The sequence below is a fragment of the Rhipicephalus microplus genome, chromosome 10 (assembly GCF_043290135.1).
Source record: "Rhipicephalus microplus isolate Deutch F79 chromosome 10, USDA_Rmic, whole genome shotgun sequence".
Lineage (NCBI taxonomy): Eukaryota > Metazoa > Arthropoda > Arachnida > Ixodida > Ixodidae > Rhipicephalus > Rhipicephalus microplus.
The window spans coordinates 83542646-83558957 of record NC_134709.1 but is presented as its reverse complement, the minus strand read 5'-3'; the positions used below and the strand labels follow the sequence as shown (position 1 = coordinate 83558957).

Sequence of the window (16312 nt, the reverse complement as noted above, 5' to 3'; positions counted from 1 at the left end):
TTTCAGTAGAATGCAAGTGATAGCCTGTATAATATATTGCGGTTCAAGATATGGTATACTTAGAGCATATAAGTTGGTTTAACAAGCTTTTGATAAAAATGAATTGATGTGGTAGTAATATCTTCATATAACCTTGAAGGGGGTCTTAGCAGCAGTGTGGATTTCTCTTGATTGTATGTTTTCATGGCTTAGCACTGCTTCACAACAGTGACGCCACTTATACTAAAAGTTTCATGTCAACTAATGTATGCTTAGATAGGTGTTCTCACGGTTTAGCACCCTTTTACTACAGTGAAACCATTCGTTCATGTCTCGAATAATGAGCATTCTTAAATAATTTAAATTAGATTCCAAGTGAATTAGAATACTGCAGTATTCATTCGAATATTTGAAGGATTCAAATATTCCCCCAAACCTATTCAAAAGAAACAATATTTAATTACATAATAATAAGGAATAAATACTACATAACACATAAATTAACATATTGTGACATTATTTCTGTTGCAATACAATATTGAGTGTCTTGAAATAACATTGTATCAATTTGACACGTTGCGGACACTTTTTCACAGGTGGTGTCTAAGGCGTTTATATTTGAGGCTGTTTACAGAGATGCGTTTCGGGCCAGACGATTCTGTTTCAGCAATAGATGATTCTGTTTCAGCAATGTCCACATAACCAGCGTGGCGGCCCAGATAAGTGGTGCAACTTGTTCAGCAGCAATGAGCCTCATAAAGTAGCAGGACACTTCATTTGGATTGTTTAAAATGATATGGCTTGTTTGTATCGAGGCACGCTTCTCACAGCGCAGCATTCTGCCAAAGGAAATAGGTTAGTCTGTAGTTATCGCTGTGCTATTGCACACTGGGTGCAATTCGTGACCGAAGCTACGCTGCAGAGGTGGTCAGAAATTTGGGGGTGAAGCGTTCGGTCACCTCCTATGTATGTTTGTGTGTGTTATGTGTACGTGCAGAATTTGCTTGTTCTTTTTAAAAAGGTAAAATCAGAACCACCCACCCACCCACCCTCCTTTCCTCCAGGCTCTGACAATGCTATGTTGATTTCACTGCTCAAATGTGTAGGAATGTGCTAGTGCACCAGTTGCAAGTAATCATTTGCAAAGCGATGGGATGATACAGTTTATAGCGGAAATTATCATTGAATGACTGCTCTCGTCTGTGCTATTCAGCATTGGGCTGCACTGTATTGGCATCGTTACATTTAGTTTTGTAATAGACCACCAAGCGATATGCGAAAGTAGCTTGTGTTATGTGATGGCCATGGCTGCTGCATATGCCGAAATTTGAAGCCCGCATAGAACGTTGGTTTCAATGCTGGCAGGGTGCAACAACTTCCATGGCAACGTAACTTTGAGTGGCTTGTCTTTTTGTTGTTAAAAATTGAGCCCGCGAATAGAAATAAAACCAGAACTGTAGAGGATGTAAACTCTGCATATTAATTTGCTTTATTTCAATAACTCACGGGAACATACCACAGAAACTAAATACATGAATCGACTTGCCGTCAAAATGAGATTGTTCACAAAAAAAAAAAAAAAAAAGAATGCCCCTTTACTGTAGAGATAGCATGCTGTGACACCTCATGCAAGGCACATGACATATGAGTGGATGTTTACATGAAATGCATGTGTCTGTATGCATGTGTATGTTAATGTGTGCCCTCCAAAGAAAAAGTCAATTCATGTGAAATGCATATGTGTTATGCTCACTGTGATCCCAACTTTTAAACGTGAATTGATGCCTGTTTATTCCATTCACTCTGATCGGCTGGCTAATTTCTAAGTAGGATTTGTGTCATTTTAAACACCGAATGTTAGCGCTGTGCAATTAGGCAAGCGCAAGCCGTTCTGCGCCATTAAAGGATGAATTGAAAAAACAAAAAAACAAAAAAAAACCAAAAGCAGTTCAGTCAAGCTATACTCATAGGAAACTTCCCTTCATTAGCAAACTCAAGATGGAAGGATTAGAGCAACGCAACCTTGAAATTCTGACTTCAGGTTGTCAGGATGGGAATTATTAAATTGTCAGCCTGTGCCCATTTGATATTACGCTGACACAAAAAAAAAAAAAAAACATCCACTGAACTTTAAATGATCCAGACATGAAAATCTGTAAACGTGAGCAATGCTGTAATGACCCAAACATCTGATTACACCAAAATCTGCTGCGGCACACTGGCATTTTTTTGCTGTCTGGGTATTGGTGCAGAATTGCTGCTCGGCTTCTTTTTCTGCCAACATTTAACCCATTATCATGAAGTGAACATGAAAGTTCGAAAGACTGCTGTTTCAGTTGAACATTCTGTACATTTTCCTTTGAGAGACCATTTAATGGCTTCAGAAGATTCCACAATGATAGAGGCCCGATGATGTGAAAAGTTGTGTAATGAAGATTATCTCTGAAGCCAATATTTCAACAAGGGGACTTGTCTAGCAGCTTCTGCCCCATTGAGGATGAGCTTCTTGTTAAAATGTCGACTCCTGTGACATTCCCTGTTTATCAACTCGTCATTCCTTTGATGGCTCAAGCCGCCATAGTGATAAGAGCTGTGCTGTTGCTCTGGTATATCTAAAGGCATTTTTTCATTTCCGACCCTTGGTGACTGTATATCAACGCAGAAGCATCCATGTACTTTGATTTAGGTGCCTGTTTAACAAACCCAGGCATTCAAAACTGAGTAAACGACATTGAGCTGATTGGTTACACATGGTCATATCATGCAATTGATGAGGTTTGATGTCCCAAAGCCATAATATCACTATTAACGATGCCGCACTGAAGGGCTCTGGAAATTTCAACTACCTGGGGTTTTGCACTGCCCATCTAAACCTAAGCACACAGGCCTCTAGCATTTCACTTGCATCCAAATGCGGCAGCCACAGCTTGGGTTCGATCCTGCAACCTTTGAGTCAGCAGCCGAGCGCCATAACAATTAGTCTGCTGTGGTGGGCGCACATTTTCACGAAACAGATATCATAAGCATATCAGTTTTTAATTTCGTAGTCCTGTCATCGTTGAAAGGGCCCTGCGTAAATCCATGTCATGGATTCACTGAAGGAGCTTATTGCCTCACAAATTCACTGCCGGAAAATTTTTCGAATCCGTCAAGCACGAATGGAGTTGCATAGATTTGTATCATGCTGCAAGCCAAGCGGGGAGGGATGGTATGACAAAGGAAGAATGGCACGTGTACCATGTGACCTTGAACACTTTTTCTCTCTCTTTTTTTTTTTCTTTGAATATGCGGCTCTTCAGTGCGATCGCATGTGCACGCGTGGACAAGTCGCGACCTCCCGCTGCGATCCCTGTAACGAACAAGCACACCATGCTCAAATCGGCCAATGGCTGATACAATGGCTCTTATGTAATGATTTGGATATCCTACGCCATTTCACAAGAGAAGAGAAAGTGATTTTTGGCCAAGCTTGAGAATTTATCGCAAATTGCAGGCCAGGAGCACGCTATAATATTTGGCTCTTGTGTTCTTCGGAGCCTCAACTACCGATTGACAGCGTTTTCTGAACATGCTCTAAATATGTTGAAGGGCCTGTTTAGGGTTTTAGCACACAACTAATGCTTTACTAGCCACGTACGTGGTGGATGTTTTCTTGCTCTCCATTTTTTATCATATTTTGATATTAGTTTTGCAACAGTGGACCTTCTGTTGCCAGTGCATGCTTATCACGCTTCCTCCCACTCTGTGCAATCTGTTTCTTTAGCACTCCTTTTACTATTGCGACTCGCAATGTCCCATTATGGCATGCCTCACATTCATACTGATATGTGTATTTGTTTTCTTTTCTTTTATGGCAGCCGTCGTTTTTACTTTCTCGTGATGCGCTTTGTTGCCCGGTGCAGACCGGGCTTCAACTTGCATGCTGCTTTGCAAATGGCTATAATTGTTCTACAAATATTGCATGCCTGACGCATTTGTTTTGAGCACCTTCTAGATAGCGCGCATGCATCAGTGATAGCACTGGGACATACTGTGATGCATTCATGAAAGGTGACTCATTCCTCGGCCAATCAGATCTTTTTCCGACTACCGATAACTATGCTCACCGCTATCATTTTGAAGTGCGAGTCGCTTGCTTTGCGGGGCACAGCCTTAAAGTCGAAGGCATTGAAAGCCAAGGTAAGTCGTTCGACTCTCAATGCCTTCGATACTGTGTCCCACAGTGTCGCGAGCGAGTGACGATATCGCTGTTTTGGCACGTAAGGCGGTTAACGTATCAATGACTTGACCGCTGCAAGTGCAATACTGTTGGTAGCCGCTTGTTGCCTCGAACGGGTTGGCCAAGCTTTCGACACTTGTCACACTCCCACGCTGAAGCCTCCTTCGAGAGCACTGAGCAACGTCACAGGCTGCATTGTTTTGCATCGAGGAGACGACGAAGAGAGTGGATCAAACGATCCACGACAACCTGTCAAGCGTGAAGTGTGCCCGGACAACAGACAAAGGAGTGCGAGATAAAAAAAATACCCTTAGCAGGAGGGCAGATGCTAGCAACTGCCTTGTGCACTGTTGATGTGCCACCTGCTGGGCTTTAATAATAAAGTTTACAAAAATAAAATGGCACAAAATTTGCCCACAGAGAATTTTGAATGCCGCATATAGATGGCACTTACCATTGGGCTTTTATTGGCATTATCAAGGCAAAGCAGAGTCTATTATCTACATACTTAGCTGAGTAGTTAGTAGTTTAGGTAGGTAGTATAATTTAGTTAGTTCATTATTAGTCTATACTTGTGAAACAGACGTGAAGAACAGCCATGTGATAAGATTTCAATAATTAGTTATATGTAAGAATGCTTGTAGCTTTGCGAAATTTTCAGCTCGTGCAGTCCAAAGTTCATACCTTTCATTGATGATTTGAGTGCTGAAAGCTCATTTGAGAACCCACAGTAGCGTTTTTTTACATGCTGGAGCAAATTCTTTGTTGGGAAAACATCAGCCCAATTTGATAATTACTGTGCTTGAATATTTCATTCAAATAATGTGTAGAGTCTCATGGAATATGATTATGTATATTATTATGAATGTAACTATTTCGGGCTCCTTGTTCTAAATCAGTTACACTAATTACTTATATGACAGGATAAACTCACCACCTAGATCTCCATTTTCTTTTTTTTTTTCCTGCTTCCTTTTTTTGGGTGTGTACGCTTTAGTTGTCTTCTTTATAGCATTTTGTGTTTGCAATTTCAGGTATTCTGTATTCTTTAGCTACTCTTCACAAAGGCTTCACTGATGGCACTATTATACAGGCCTTCATTATTTATTTATTTTGACTTAATTCTTCTAGGGTACATCCTTATAATGTTGACTAAGAGGGCATGTACAATTATTATTAACACTACACTTATACTTCTATATAATGAACCTGGATATAACAAAGTATTGGTTATAACGAAGTGAATTGAAAGTAACATTGCAATAAATATAGTGTTAGGAACATATCGTTATAACAAATTTTTAGATATAATGTATTATTTTACTGTAAAATGCAACTTTGTTATAATGAGGTTAGAGTGTATGCTATCTTGGAGGATAACAAGAAAATTCATAGCTGGAATAATTGTACCAACATAACTTATCGGTATCGTCTTTCGTCGGGATTGATACTCACACACCTTCGACACCGAGCATTTTAAAGTAATTCGCTATTGGAATCTAGCAGTACCCTTTTAATCCTTCGACCGACAGCCATTAGAAATTCCGCTAGCACACAATCTATTCTCATCTGTGACCTCGCTTTGAGACACGCGAGATAAATTTGCGACGACACACCCACGTAATTTTGTTATAAACGTGTGTGGCCAGGAAGTCGTCCCACCGGTGACACTGACCCGACCCGATAAGGGCTTGCGAAACCCCGCTGGGTTCACGAGCTTATCAGGTGCGACAGCGGAGGTGGTCGTTTCCGAAGACTTTGGAAGCTGACGCAACGACGTGGCGTCAGCAGTGCTGCGTTGTGCGGCCACAGTTTTGCGTTGTTCGGACCTTTGTGCATCGTAAACATCTTGCGCCTTTGTCGGTGTGGTAGGTGGTCTGTTTGCATGGTATACTTACGAGGGGCGGCTTTTGTGGCGAGATGGAATCGGCTTTCACGGGTGTTGTTTTTGTTGTTTATGCACCTGAAGTCTAGATTCTGACGGAAGCCTCTCTGTTTTGAGACATTTGGATGAAAAATAGAAAAAAGGACATTGACTATGATATTTAGCAAGGAACCCAACCGGGAAGCCGAAACATATTTTTATTAAAAATGCTGGGCATTCAAACACTAATGTCAGAGGGAAGCCAGGAGACCAAAACGGCCATTTCCTTGTCTTGGCTACTTTCTTGTCTGGTCTTTTTGTTTTCATTTTAGGCTATATTTAATGTGTTTGTGTCAATGTTTTTAAGCTGTACTTAATGTGTTTGTCGTGATCACTATATGACCTTTTAGCACTTTTTATGCATTTGCTCAATACACCCAAGTCTTTTCATTTTACTTTAACTGTTTGTTGGTTGTTAAAAGCTCTGTTCGAATCTCGTGTTTTAGAAATTATGTATCAGCTCCAGGAAAATTTGGGAAAACTGATGTACTACAGAATATTACCTGTGTTTTCTTTCCTCGAAAGAGAGCACTGTGCATATCCCACTAATGTGCAGAATGGTTTCACTAACTTTTAGGTTTGAAATACTTCCAATTACTGTGTAGGTAGTTTATTAAAAGTTTCAGAACTGGAGAAGAACAGGCAGTCATACTCGTTAGTTTCTGCATGCATGCGCAAATCAACCTGTCCATATTATATCAAAACAGCACTGGTATTACGGATGTCCAAGAGTTCATCAGCGTTTTGCTCACAGTATTAGTTACGTTCTTCCAATATGCAGGCATCTGGAAACGACTTATCACTTTTACCATCACATATGTTACACTTGTAATAATAATAATAATAATAATAATAATAATAATAATAATAATAATAATAATAATAATAATAATAATAATAAGAAGAAGAAGAAGAAGAAGAAGAAGAAATGATGATTTTATTTATACGTGGCAAAGTCCTAAAACCACAACATGATTATGAGACGCCGTAGTGGAGGGCTCCGGAAATTTCGACCACCTGGGGTTCCTTAGCGCGCACAAATCTGCGAACACGGACCTACAGCACTTTTGCCTCCATCGAGAATGCAGCCGTCGCAGCCGGGATTTGATCCCGCGACGTGCGGGTCAGCAGCTGAGTACCTTAGCCACTAGACCACCGCGGCAGGTTAATAATAATTGTTGTTTTTAAGAGTACTGTGGAGACGTGGACAGCCGGCAATTTGCGCATTAAAAAATTAGTGCATGCTCTACCTGTACAGTACAAAATAACTCGCCCGCTAGCCAAAAATGTTTGCAAAGCACCGTTTTTCAAGCGTGTTGTCTGGCTGTACTGAGCGAATTGGGTCCCGATTCTCATTTTTGCTTTTTGCGCTGCTGTGGACTCTATCACCACAACGACAGACAAAAACAAGCGCACTCTTTTTTTTCTCATTTCCATATTTCACTCAAATGTAGAAGGATGCTATAGAGGCACAACTCGTAAATCCTGCGTCAGTGAATAGGACAGACACAATAAAACATCAGTAAAAGGTTATTTTTGGACTAGAAGGAAGAAAATAAACAGCACTGTTTTTCATGATCAGTGAGTAAAGCTGCAAGCTGCATGCATAAGCTCAGCAATAATGTATCTTTGAAATTATGAAAAAATGCATGTACTCTGCAAAACCCTATAAAAATGAAAATAAAACTTGTGCATGTACCTTACCTGCCAAGAATGAGTAAACCTGACAACTATAAACGTTCCTGAACGATAGTGAAAATGTGGCGAATGGCTGCTGTCGGTGCATACCTTAGATTTTTTTTTTTTTCGCTGAGTCGTGCATAAATATTTGATAGAGTTGGTTTTCAAAATAAGCGTCACCTGAAGTATTCAGCTCTCGTGGCCTTGCAATGTTTATGCAGCCATGCATGCGGGCAAGCAAAAAAACACGTTCTTTCCCGGCCTGCCACGAAAACCAACGTAGTTCCAAGTCTGAGGTCGTGAGGCTCGCAAACACCCGCTTCAGGGCGTTGCATCGTCAAGTGCGAGAAAAGTATTGTGAAACTCGAATGTCAAGTGTTTTTTCTGAATATACCATTCTATTGTGTCAGGGCTCCCATGTGCTCCAATGTTTTTGTTTGTTTGTTTCTCTCTCACAGTTCGAGCTTTTGTTCTGCATCCAAGATGAAGGGGATCCTTCCATAATGCTGGTGCGACGACTGATGGAGAAGCACCCATTGGTCGACGCCAGGGTCTTTGTAGGTCAGTGCCTCCCCCTCATCCTCTTCTACCTTCTCTGCTTTGAATACTAATGGCTCTTTTTTTTTGTTAGGCACAAGATTAGTTGGAACTAGCAGATATGAAAAGCAACGGAAGTATGGGGGATGTTGTTGTTTGTAGTCATGATGTAATTGTGAACTAAGTGGACGAAAAGACAACTTGCATCACGCAGGTATTGAAACTGTGACCTTCAAATAACGTGTCCAATGCTTTACCAACTGAGCTACAGTGGCAGCCGTCCCCCCCGTTTACTTTATAAACCTGGAAGTGTTACTCAGCGCCGCTTGTGGCCATGACTGCCAGTCTCTGGTAGAAGTAGTCATGACGACCGCTAGTTGCCGTGAGGGTCTCGTTTTGGCAGACTAGATGCCTCGGGTAGTGTGCGAGAGACTGTTAGTCAGCTGCCAGCTTGTAAAAAAAGACACGAAGAATCACGAAGCACGTGATTCCAGCAGGCGGAAAAAGTGCACCACACTCGCCGTCATGGCTACTGGCAGCGTTGAGTAACACTCCCTTGTTTAAGTGTACATCATCATCAGCCTGACTACGTCCTCTGCAGGACAAAGGCCTCTCCCATGTTCTGCCAGTTAACCCAATCCTGTGCTTGCTGCTGCCAATTTATACCCGCATACTTCTTCATCTCATCTGCCCACCTAACCTTCTGTCTCCCCCTAACCCGCTTACCTTCTCTGGTAATCCAGTTAGTTACTCTTAATGACCATAATGACCAGCGGTTATCCTGTCTACGCGCTACATGCCCGGCCCATGTCCATTTCCTCTTCTTGATTTCAGCTATGATATCTTTAACCCCCGTTTGTTCCCTAATCCACTCTGCTCTCTTCTTGTCTCTTAAGGTTACACCTACCATTTTTCTTTCCATTGCTCGCTGCGTCGTCCTCAATTTAAGCTAAACCCTCTTTGTAAGTCTCCAGGTTTCTGCTCCATAGCTAAGTACCGGCAAGATACAGCTGTTACATACCTTCCTCTTGAGGGATAGTGGCAATCTACCTGTCATAATTTGAGAGTGCTTGCCAAATGTGCTCCACCCCATTCTTATTCTTCTAGTTACTTCAATCTCGTGGTTTGGCTCCGCGGTTATTACCTGCCCTAAGTAGACATAGTCTTTTACAACTTCAAGTGCACTATTACCTATCTCGAAGCGCTGCTCCTTGCCGAGGTTGTTGTACATTACTTTCGTTTTCTGCAGATTAATTTTAAGACCCACCTTTCTGCTCTCCTTGTCTAACTCCGTAATCATGAGTTGCAATTCGTCCCCCGAGTTACTCAGCAATGCAATGTTGTCGGCGAAGCGCAGGTTACTAAGGTACTCTCCATTAACTCTGATCCCTAACTGCTCCCATTCTAGGCTTCTGAAAACCTCCTGTAAGCACGCGGTAAATAGCATTGGGGAGATTGTGTCCCCCTGCCTTACACTACACCCTTCTGGATTGGTATTCTGCTGCTTTCCCCCGCCGCGGTGGTCTAGTGGCTAAGGTACTCGGCTGCTGGCCCGCAGGTCGCGGGATCGAATCCCGGCTGCGGCGGCTGCATTTCCGATGGAGGCGGAAATGATGTAGGCCCGTGTGCTCAGATTTGGGTGCACGTTAAAGAACTCCAGGTGGTCGAAATTTCCGGAGCCCTCCACTACGGCGTCTCTCATAATCATATAGTGGTTTTGGGACGTTAAACCCCACAAATCATCAATTCTGCTGCTTTCTTTATGAAGCACTATGGTAGCAGTTGATCCTCTGTAGATTTCTTCCAGGATGCTTACATATACTTCATCGACGCCCTGATTCCGCAATGTCTGCATGACGGCTGCTATTGCTATTGAATCAAACGCCTTCTCGTAATCTACGAAGGCTATGTATAGTGGTTGGTTATATTCTGAGCATTTCTCTATTACCTGATTGATAGTATGAATGTGGTAGCAGAACGCAATAATTTACAAATTTTGAATACATTCTACCGAAAACAAAAAAACGGCAAGTGGACATGGAGGAGCCCTAATGGCGAAAATATGAACGAAATAGACTTTATAATGAGTGCACACCCAGGCATCGTAAAGGATGTGGAAGTGGCTGACAAGGTACGATGCAGTGACCACAGAATGGTACAGTCTTGAATTTGTGTAACTTGAAGAAGGAACGACAGAAACTGATATGCAAGAAGGAAAGTACAGGAATTCAGAGTATCGCTTCAGAACAGGTACTTGGCTCTTAGTGAGGAAACCAACCTTAGCGTAGATACAATGGATGATAATCTGACGAGTGTCATTACAGAGTGTGCAGTGGAAGTTGGAGGCAGAGTAGTTAGACAGGACACTGGCAAGCTTTCCCAGGAAACGAAGAATATCATTAAGAAGCGTCAAATCATGAAAGTATCAAGTACAACAGACAAAATAGAACTGCCAGAGCTTTCGAAGTTGATTAATAGGCATAAGGTATCCGACGTAAGAAGGTATAACATGGAGAGAATGGAACATGCTCTGAAAAACGGAGGAAGTGTCAAAGCAGTGAAGAGGAAACTTGGGATAGGCGAAAATCGGATGCACTAAGGGACAAAGAAGGCAAAATAACTACCAATATGGATAGGATAGTTAAAATAGCGGAGGAGTTTTACAGAGATCTGTACAGTAGCCGGGACAACCACGACCTTAATACTATAAGAACTAGCAGTTACCCAGATGACAGCCCACCAGTAATGATAGAAAAAGTTGGAAGAGCTTTGGAGAGCTTGCAAAGAGGCAAAGCTGCTGGTGAGGATCAGGTAACATCAGATCTGCTGAAAGATGGAGGACAGATTGTGTTAGAAAAACTAGCCACCCTGCTTACGAGGTGTCTCCTGACGGGAAGAGTGCCAGAGTTTTGGAAGAACGCGAACATCATCTTAATACATAAGAAAGGAGATGACAAGGACTTGAAGAATTACAGGCCGATCAGCTTGCTCTCTGTAGTATACAAGTTATTTACAAAGGTAATTGCTAACAGAGTAAAGAAAACATTAGAATTCAATCAACCAAAGGAACAAGCAGGATTTCGAACAGGCTACTCAACGATCGACCACATTCATACTATCAATGAGGTAATAGAGAAATTCTCAGAATATGAATGTACATATATAGCCAGTAAAGTTGAAGGGGGTATTACCGCCACGTTAGCTTAGTTGGAAAAGCGTCGCTCGCATTATTCGAAGGTTGCAGGTTCGGTCCCTGCCTGCGGCAAGTCAGCTTTCCATTCATTTTACTTTGCTCACATTTACATCATAACTAGAGTTAAACCTCTTTATGAAAGGCAGGCTCTGGGTAGCATTTTTTTTTCTTTCATATGAGATGTCTCTTATAAACAGAGTATGCATTTTGTCATTAACCAGTATTTTACTGTCGGCCCATAGGTGTCTCTGTAGGCCCGTCTGTCTCTTACATCAGTGTCTCTTTTAAAGAGGTTCGACTGTAGTAGAAACATCCCCTCTACTATCTGTTTGTTCAAATTAATCCTGCTTTGAATGCTGCAGTATTCGGCTTGAAGCAATTTTACTTATTCCTTTGAGATGCAACATCCTCTTGACACAACTTACTTTTGCCAATCATGTACACTGTTGGCAAGAAAGAGACTGTGCAAGCACGGAGCTTGTGGTAAATTAAACATGCTTGCTGCCAGCCGGTAACTCTCTCATGCACTTTGAGTGGTTCATCGAATTCAGTTCATGAAGAAATACAGCACGGCTGACTATACAATAATTTGATGATTATTTATGTGGTAATGACAATTTGTTGTTGTAATTTACAATGTGTTTAATTGCAACAAATGACGTAAATTTTCCACATTTATGGACAGTCGATAATTAGGTGATGCAAGGGCTTTTGCGTAAATTTTCTGTTGTCCTAAATTACATTGTGAATGCCAAAAATAATGCAGGGATAATGCAAGCAAACAGTGAGCTAAAATGTCCTACATTATCGCTAAGATTGTGCATGGTTAGTGGATGATGGAAAAAGTATATGTGTAGGAGCGAAAGTAATGTGTTACATGGCTCCAGCGCTGGGATTTCTTATCCTCTCAGTCACAATGTACAGCCATTGAAAAATGAAATGTGAACAAGAAATTACAAAGGAAAACAGCTCCTGCTCGGAATAATTTCAGAGCACACTCTTTCGTAAGGTCAGGAAAGATTGTCCGCAGCCCCTCACCAAGTGGGGGCAAGGTGAAGTATCACCGGCATTAAGCCTGCCAGTGTGGATTGGTTAGGCTTAGCCTGTTCCCTGTTTCAATGGGCGTTTTTTTTTGGTCCGAACAGCAACTCCAGTGGAGATGGCTCAAATCTAAACTAGTGGCCCCTGGCCTCTGAAATTGTCTGCCGCGCCTGCCAGCAGGCTGTCTTGAGAGACCTGCCAGTAGGCTGTCTCGAGAGGCCTGCATTCACACCTTTTTCAGGGGGGGGGGGGGGGCGGGGGACATGAAAATGTTCGTGACTTTAAATGTCACTTGGTTCGCGATTGTTATCGCGATTCGGCCACCTAAACTGACGGCGCGTGTCTCGCCGTCAGTTTAGGTGGCCGGAAGGTCGATGGATGCGAAGTGGTAGAGGCCCATGTACTGTACAATGTCTGTGCACGGTAAAAATGGTCAAAATTTTCGGAGCCCTCCACTGTGGTGTTCTTCATAATCGTAGTGGGGTTTGGGGACGTTAAACCTCAGATATAAAAGTAAAATAAATCAATAAATAAAAAAAAAACCTGGAAAAGGCCTGTTGTCCATGATTGTATGCTCCACTTTGAGACTGCATTTGATCTGTGCCTCAACTGGTTGTGCTTGTTGTGCATGGTGATTGTGGAAGCCATGGCCAAGCCGAGACCACAGGTCATTCTTTCTTTTTTGTCATACCTATGGAGTGACCGAACTCTCACATAAGCCACATTTTGTTTTTTTCACCCAGGGGGTTGCCCAGTCGGGGTAAATCCCAAGATCAACAATATGCAACCAGGCTACGAAGCTGCCAAGTACGAGCTCATCTTGATCTCCGACAGCGGAATTCGGAGTGAGTGCTTTTGCCTTGACTTTGGCATCTTCGTCATCATAATTGTATCTGTTATACCAAAATACAAACCATTTTGTGGCTTTTATATGCACTTCTGTCACTGTGCTCGAACCTCTATACAACAAACATGGATATAACAAATAATCAGTTATAACAAAGTAATTGAAGAGTAGCTCTCTCATAGATACATTGCTATACATATATGTTTATAACGAATTTTAGCACGTAACGAAGCATTTTCCTGCCAGGTGTGACTTTGTTATAATGAGGTCTGGGTGTATATCGGAGCATCACCTTTTGGCCAAAACTGACTTTTTATTTTACACCAGAGCTCTCAAACTCGTTCAGCTAGCTGGCCTCAATCACCAAATTTAATCCACCAAGGGCCGGAGGGGGGAGGTTACAGGGGAGGTTGAAGAAAATTTCTTTTGATGTTAGTGTTCGAGTAAAGGCATTTTGCAAATCTCATTTATGGCCCACTTCTTAACGAAGTTTTCACGTCGGGTTTCACGGAACGTACCGAATTTGGCCTTCACACGACTAAAATCTGGAAGCTGGTTTTCAAACGAGCAAACAGATTTTTTGTTACATGGTAATGTCTGAATACGTGGTAACTGCATGGTGTGCCTCGCATAAAAAAAAAAAATGCTCGAGACCAGTCACGTAAGTGTGGCCAAGGGGTCTCAATCTCGCCTCAGCTTGTGAGGCACAGTCGCGGAGTTCACTGTATTCACTTGATTTTAACGCAACCAAGATTTTAACACGAGGGGCGACTTTCAGGAAGAAAAAGAAAATTTACATGTGCATTCTTGCACTTTTCAAACCACTTGTATTTGGTTATTTGATTGTAACACGAAGGTGGTCGACTGTAGCAGGAAATCGGGGGGAGGAAAGAAAATACGCATTACCGTGATTACTCGAATCTAACGCGCATCTTTTTTCCGGTTAAGTGAGTTCATAAATCGCATGCGCGTTACAATCGAGTACGAAAAAAAATGAATACGGTCGTTCGAAATGGCCTTCCTAACGTGCGTCGGCCATTTCTGCCTATGTGTTTTCCATGTGCGGCACTTCGTACGTGTGCTGAGGAGTTCGTCATCTTGGTGTGCATTAGCATCGATGGCATGGAAGGGCCGACTCCAAAAACTCGACGAGTGCACCACGGTGCCGCTTTTAAAAGAAAAGTCATTGCGTGTGCCGAAACGGACGTAAATCGGGCTGCATCGCGGTCGTTCGGAGTTCCCGAATTGTGCGTGCGGGACTGGTGGAAACAAAAACAGAAGATTGTCGACAGCAAAGCTTCACGCAAAGGCTTCAGTGGACCACAGCAAGGTCGGTTTCCGCAAATTAAAGAGCTGCTCGGCGAGTATGTGCTTGAGCGGCACGGCGGCCCATGACGACAGAACTGCTCCAAGTGCTGGCTATGCAATTAGCCTTAGAAAAAGGTCTAATGCAGAGCCATTTTAAAGCGAGCAGGTGCTGGCTAACTAACTTTATGAAGAGGAAAGGCTTTTCCCTGCGAAGGGGAAAGGGCATATGGGAAAATTTTTGCGGAAGAGTACGATGAAAAGCTTCACAGTTTTCAGAGGTTCGTCCTAAACTTGCAGCACAACAACGGCTACCTGCTTGGGCAAATCGGGAATGCCGATCAGACGCCTCTTTACTTCGACATGCCTGGCACCACAACTGTCGAGAAGAAGGGGGCGAAGCAAGTTCGCGTGCTGACATCGGTCCACGGTAAAACTACAGTGACAGCAATGCTCTGTTACACGTCGGATGGGCACAAGCTTCTCCGTACCTCATATTTAAATGGAAGACGCTCCCGAAAGGAGTCGTTTTTTCGAGTGGTATGATTGTGCGGGCCAGCGAGAAAAATGGGTGCGCGTTGCAATCGATGTCTTACGTTTTTTTTTCTTCGTCGTAGAAATTGGGTGCGCGTTACAATCGAGGGCACGGTAGAATCGAGTAAATACGGTATATTTGAGTAAATATGGCAGTCCCACAAGGGCCACGACAGTGCATACGGTGGAAATGAGGGTGAGAGACAGAACTTGATCGAATGTTGCTTAACATTGCTATTTGAAAGAATGCCTATCTGATATCGCGCATGTTGGTCATTTATGACGGGAATTCGACGTCAGATTTTCAACTGATAATGACCACATGGGGCACTTAATGAAAAAACAAAAAAACAAATGCTTGAGAACAGTACAGTCTGTGTAGCTTGCCTGATCAAAGCGCTATTGATTGCGATAGTGGAGAGAATGATACTCACTACCTGCAGGGAAGCATCTGTGTGATGCCAGTTTTCTCAAACACTGATGGCCAGCACTTGCTAATCTGCTTCTGTGCACTTCAGCAGTGATGCGACTTCATCTTTAGAATTAATGTTTTACGCACTAGTGAACGAGTGAACTTTGAGAGAGATTGAAGCCAATGCTGTTATGCCTGGGAGTCCAGACCGAACGTCATTGCTTTTGCAAAAGCAATCAGTGTCAAGGCCACCGAGCAAGCCCGCCTGACGCCATCACCTCAACGACGTTATAGCCCAGCGGAGCTGGTGTGTCTTACGCGATGCACGGTGAGCTCGCTCAACCCATGGGCCCAATTGCAGCCTGATGATGCAACTGACACCATCCAGTTTGGCGAGTTTTACGCAACGCGTGGCCATACCACTCACTCATGGATGCAATTCAGTGCGGCGGTTCCCTTTTAGAGGATTCTGACACAATCCAGCGGCAGTTCTAATTGGACATTGCTGACGTAAGGGACAACCGGGGCCTATAACGAACCAAGCTGTGCGATGCCAAGTAGCCGTCCTATGCGTCGGAGAGAAGACGACGGCGTTAGAGCGTCCGAAGACATCTCGGCTCTTCGAGTCCCGAAGCTGTCCG

The 16312-nt window shown here is 42.9% G+C and overlaps 1 protein-coding gene across 1 annotated transcript in view; it reads left to right on the top strand.

The window, feature by feature from the left end:
- The window catches only part of GlcT (ceramide glucosyltransferase), a 71511-nt gene that overhangs the window by 43784 nt on the left and 11415 nt on the right, over window positions 1-16312 (top strand). The window contains exons 3-4 of the mRNA XM_037432314.2: window positions 8261-8363; window positions 13317-13418. Coding sequence (XP_037288211.2) covers window positions 8261-8363; window positions 13317-13418 — 205 coding nt within the window. The remainder of the gene's footprint in view (window positions 1-8260; window positions 8364-13316; window positions 13419-16312) is intronic.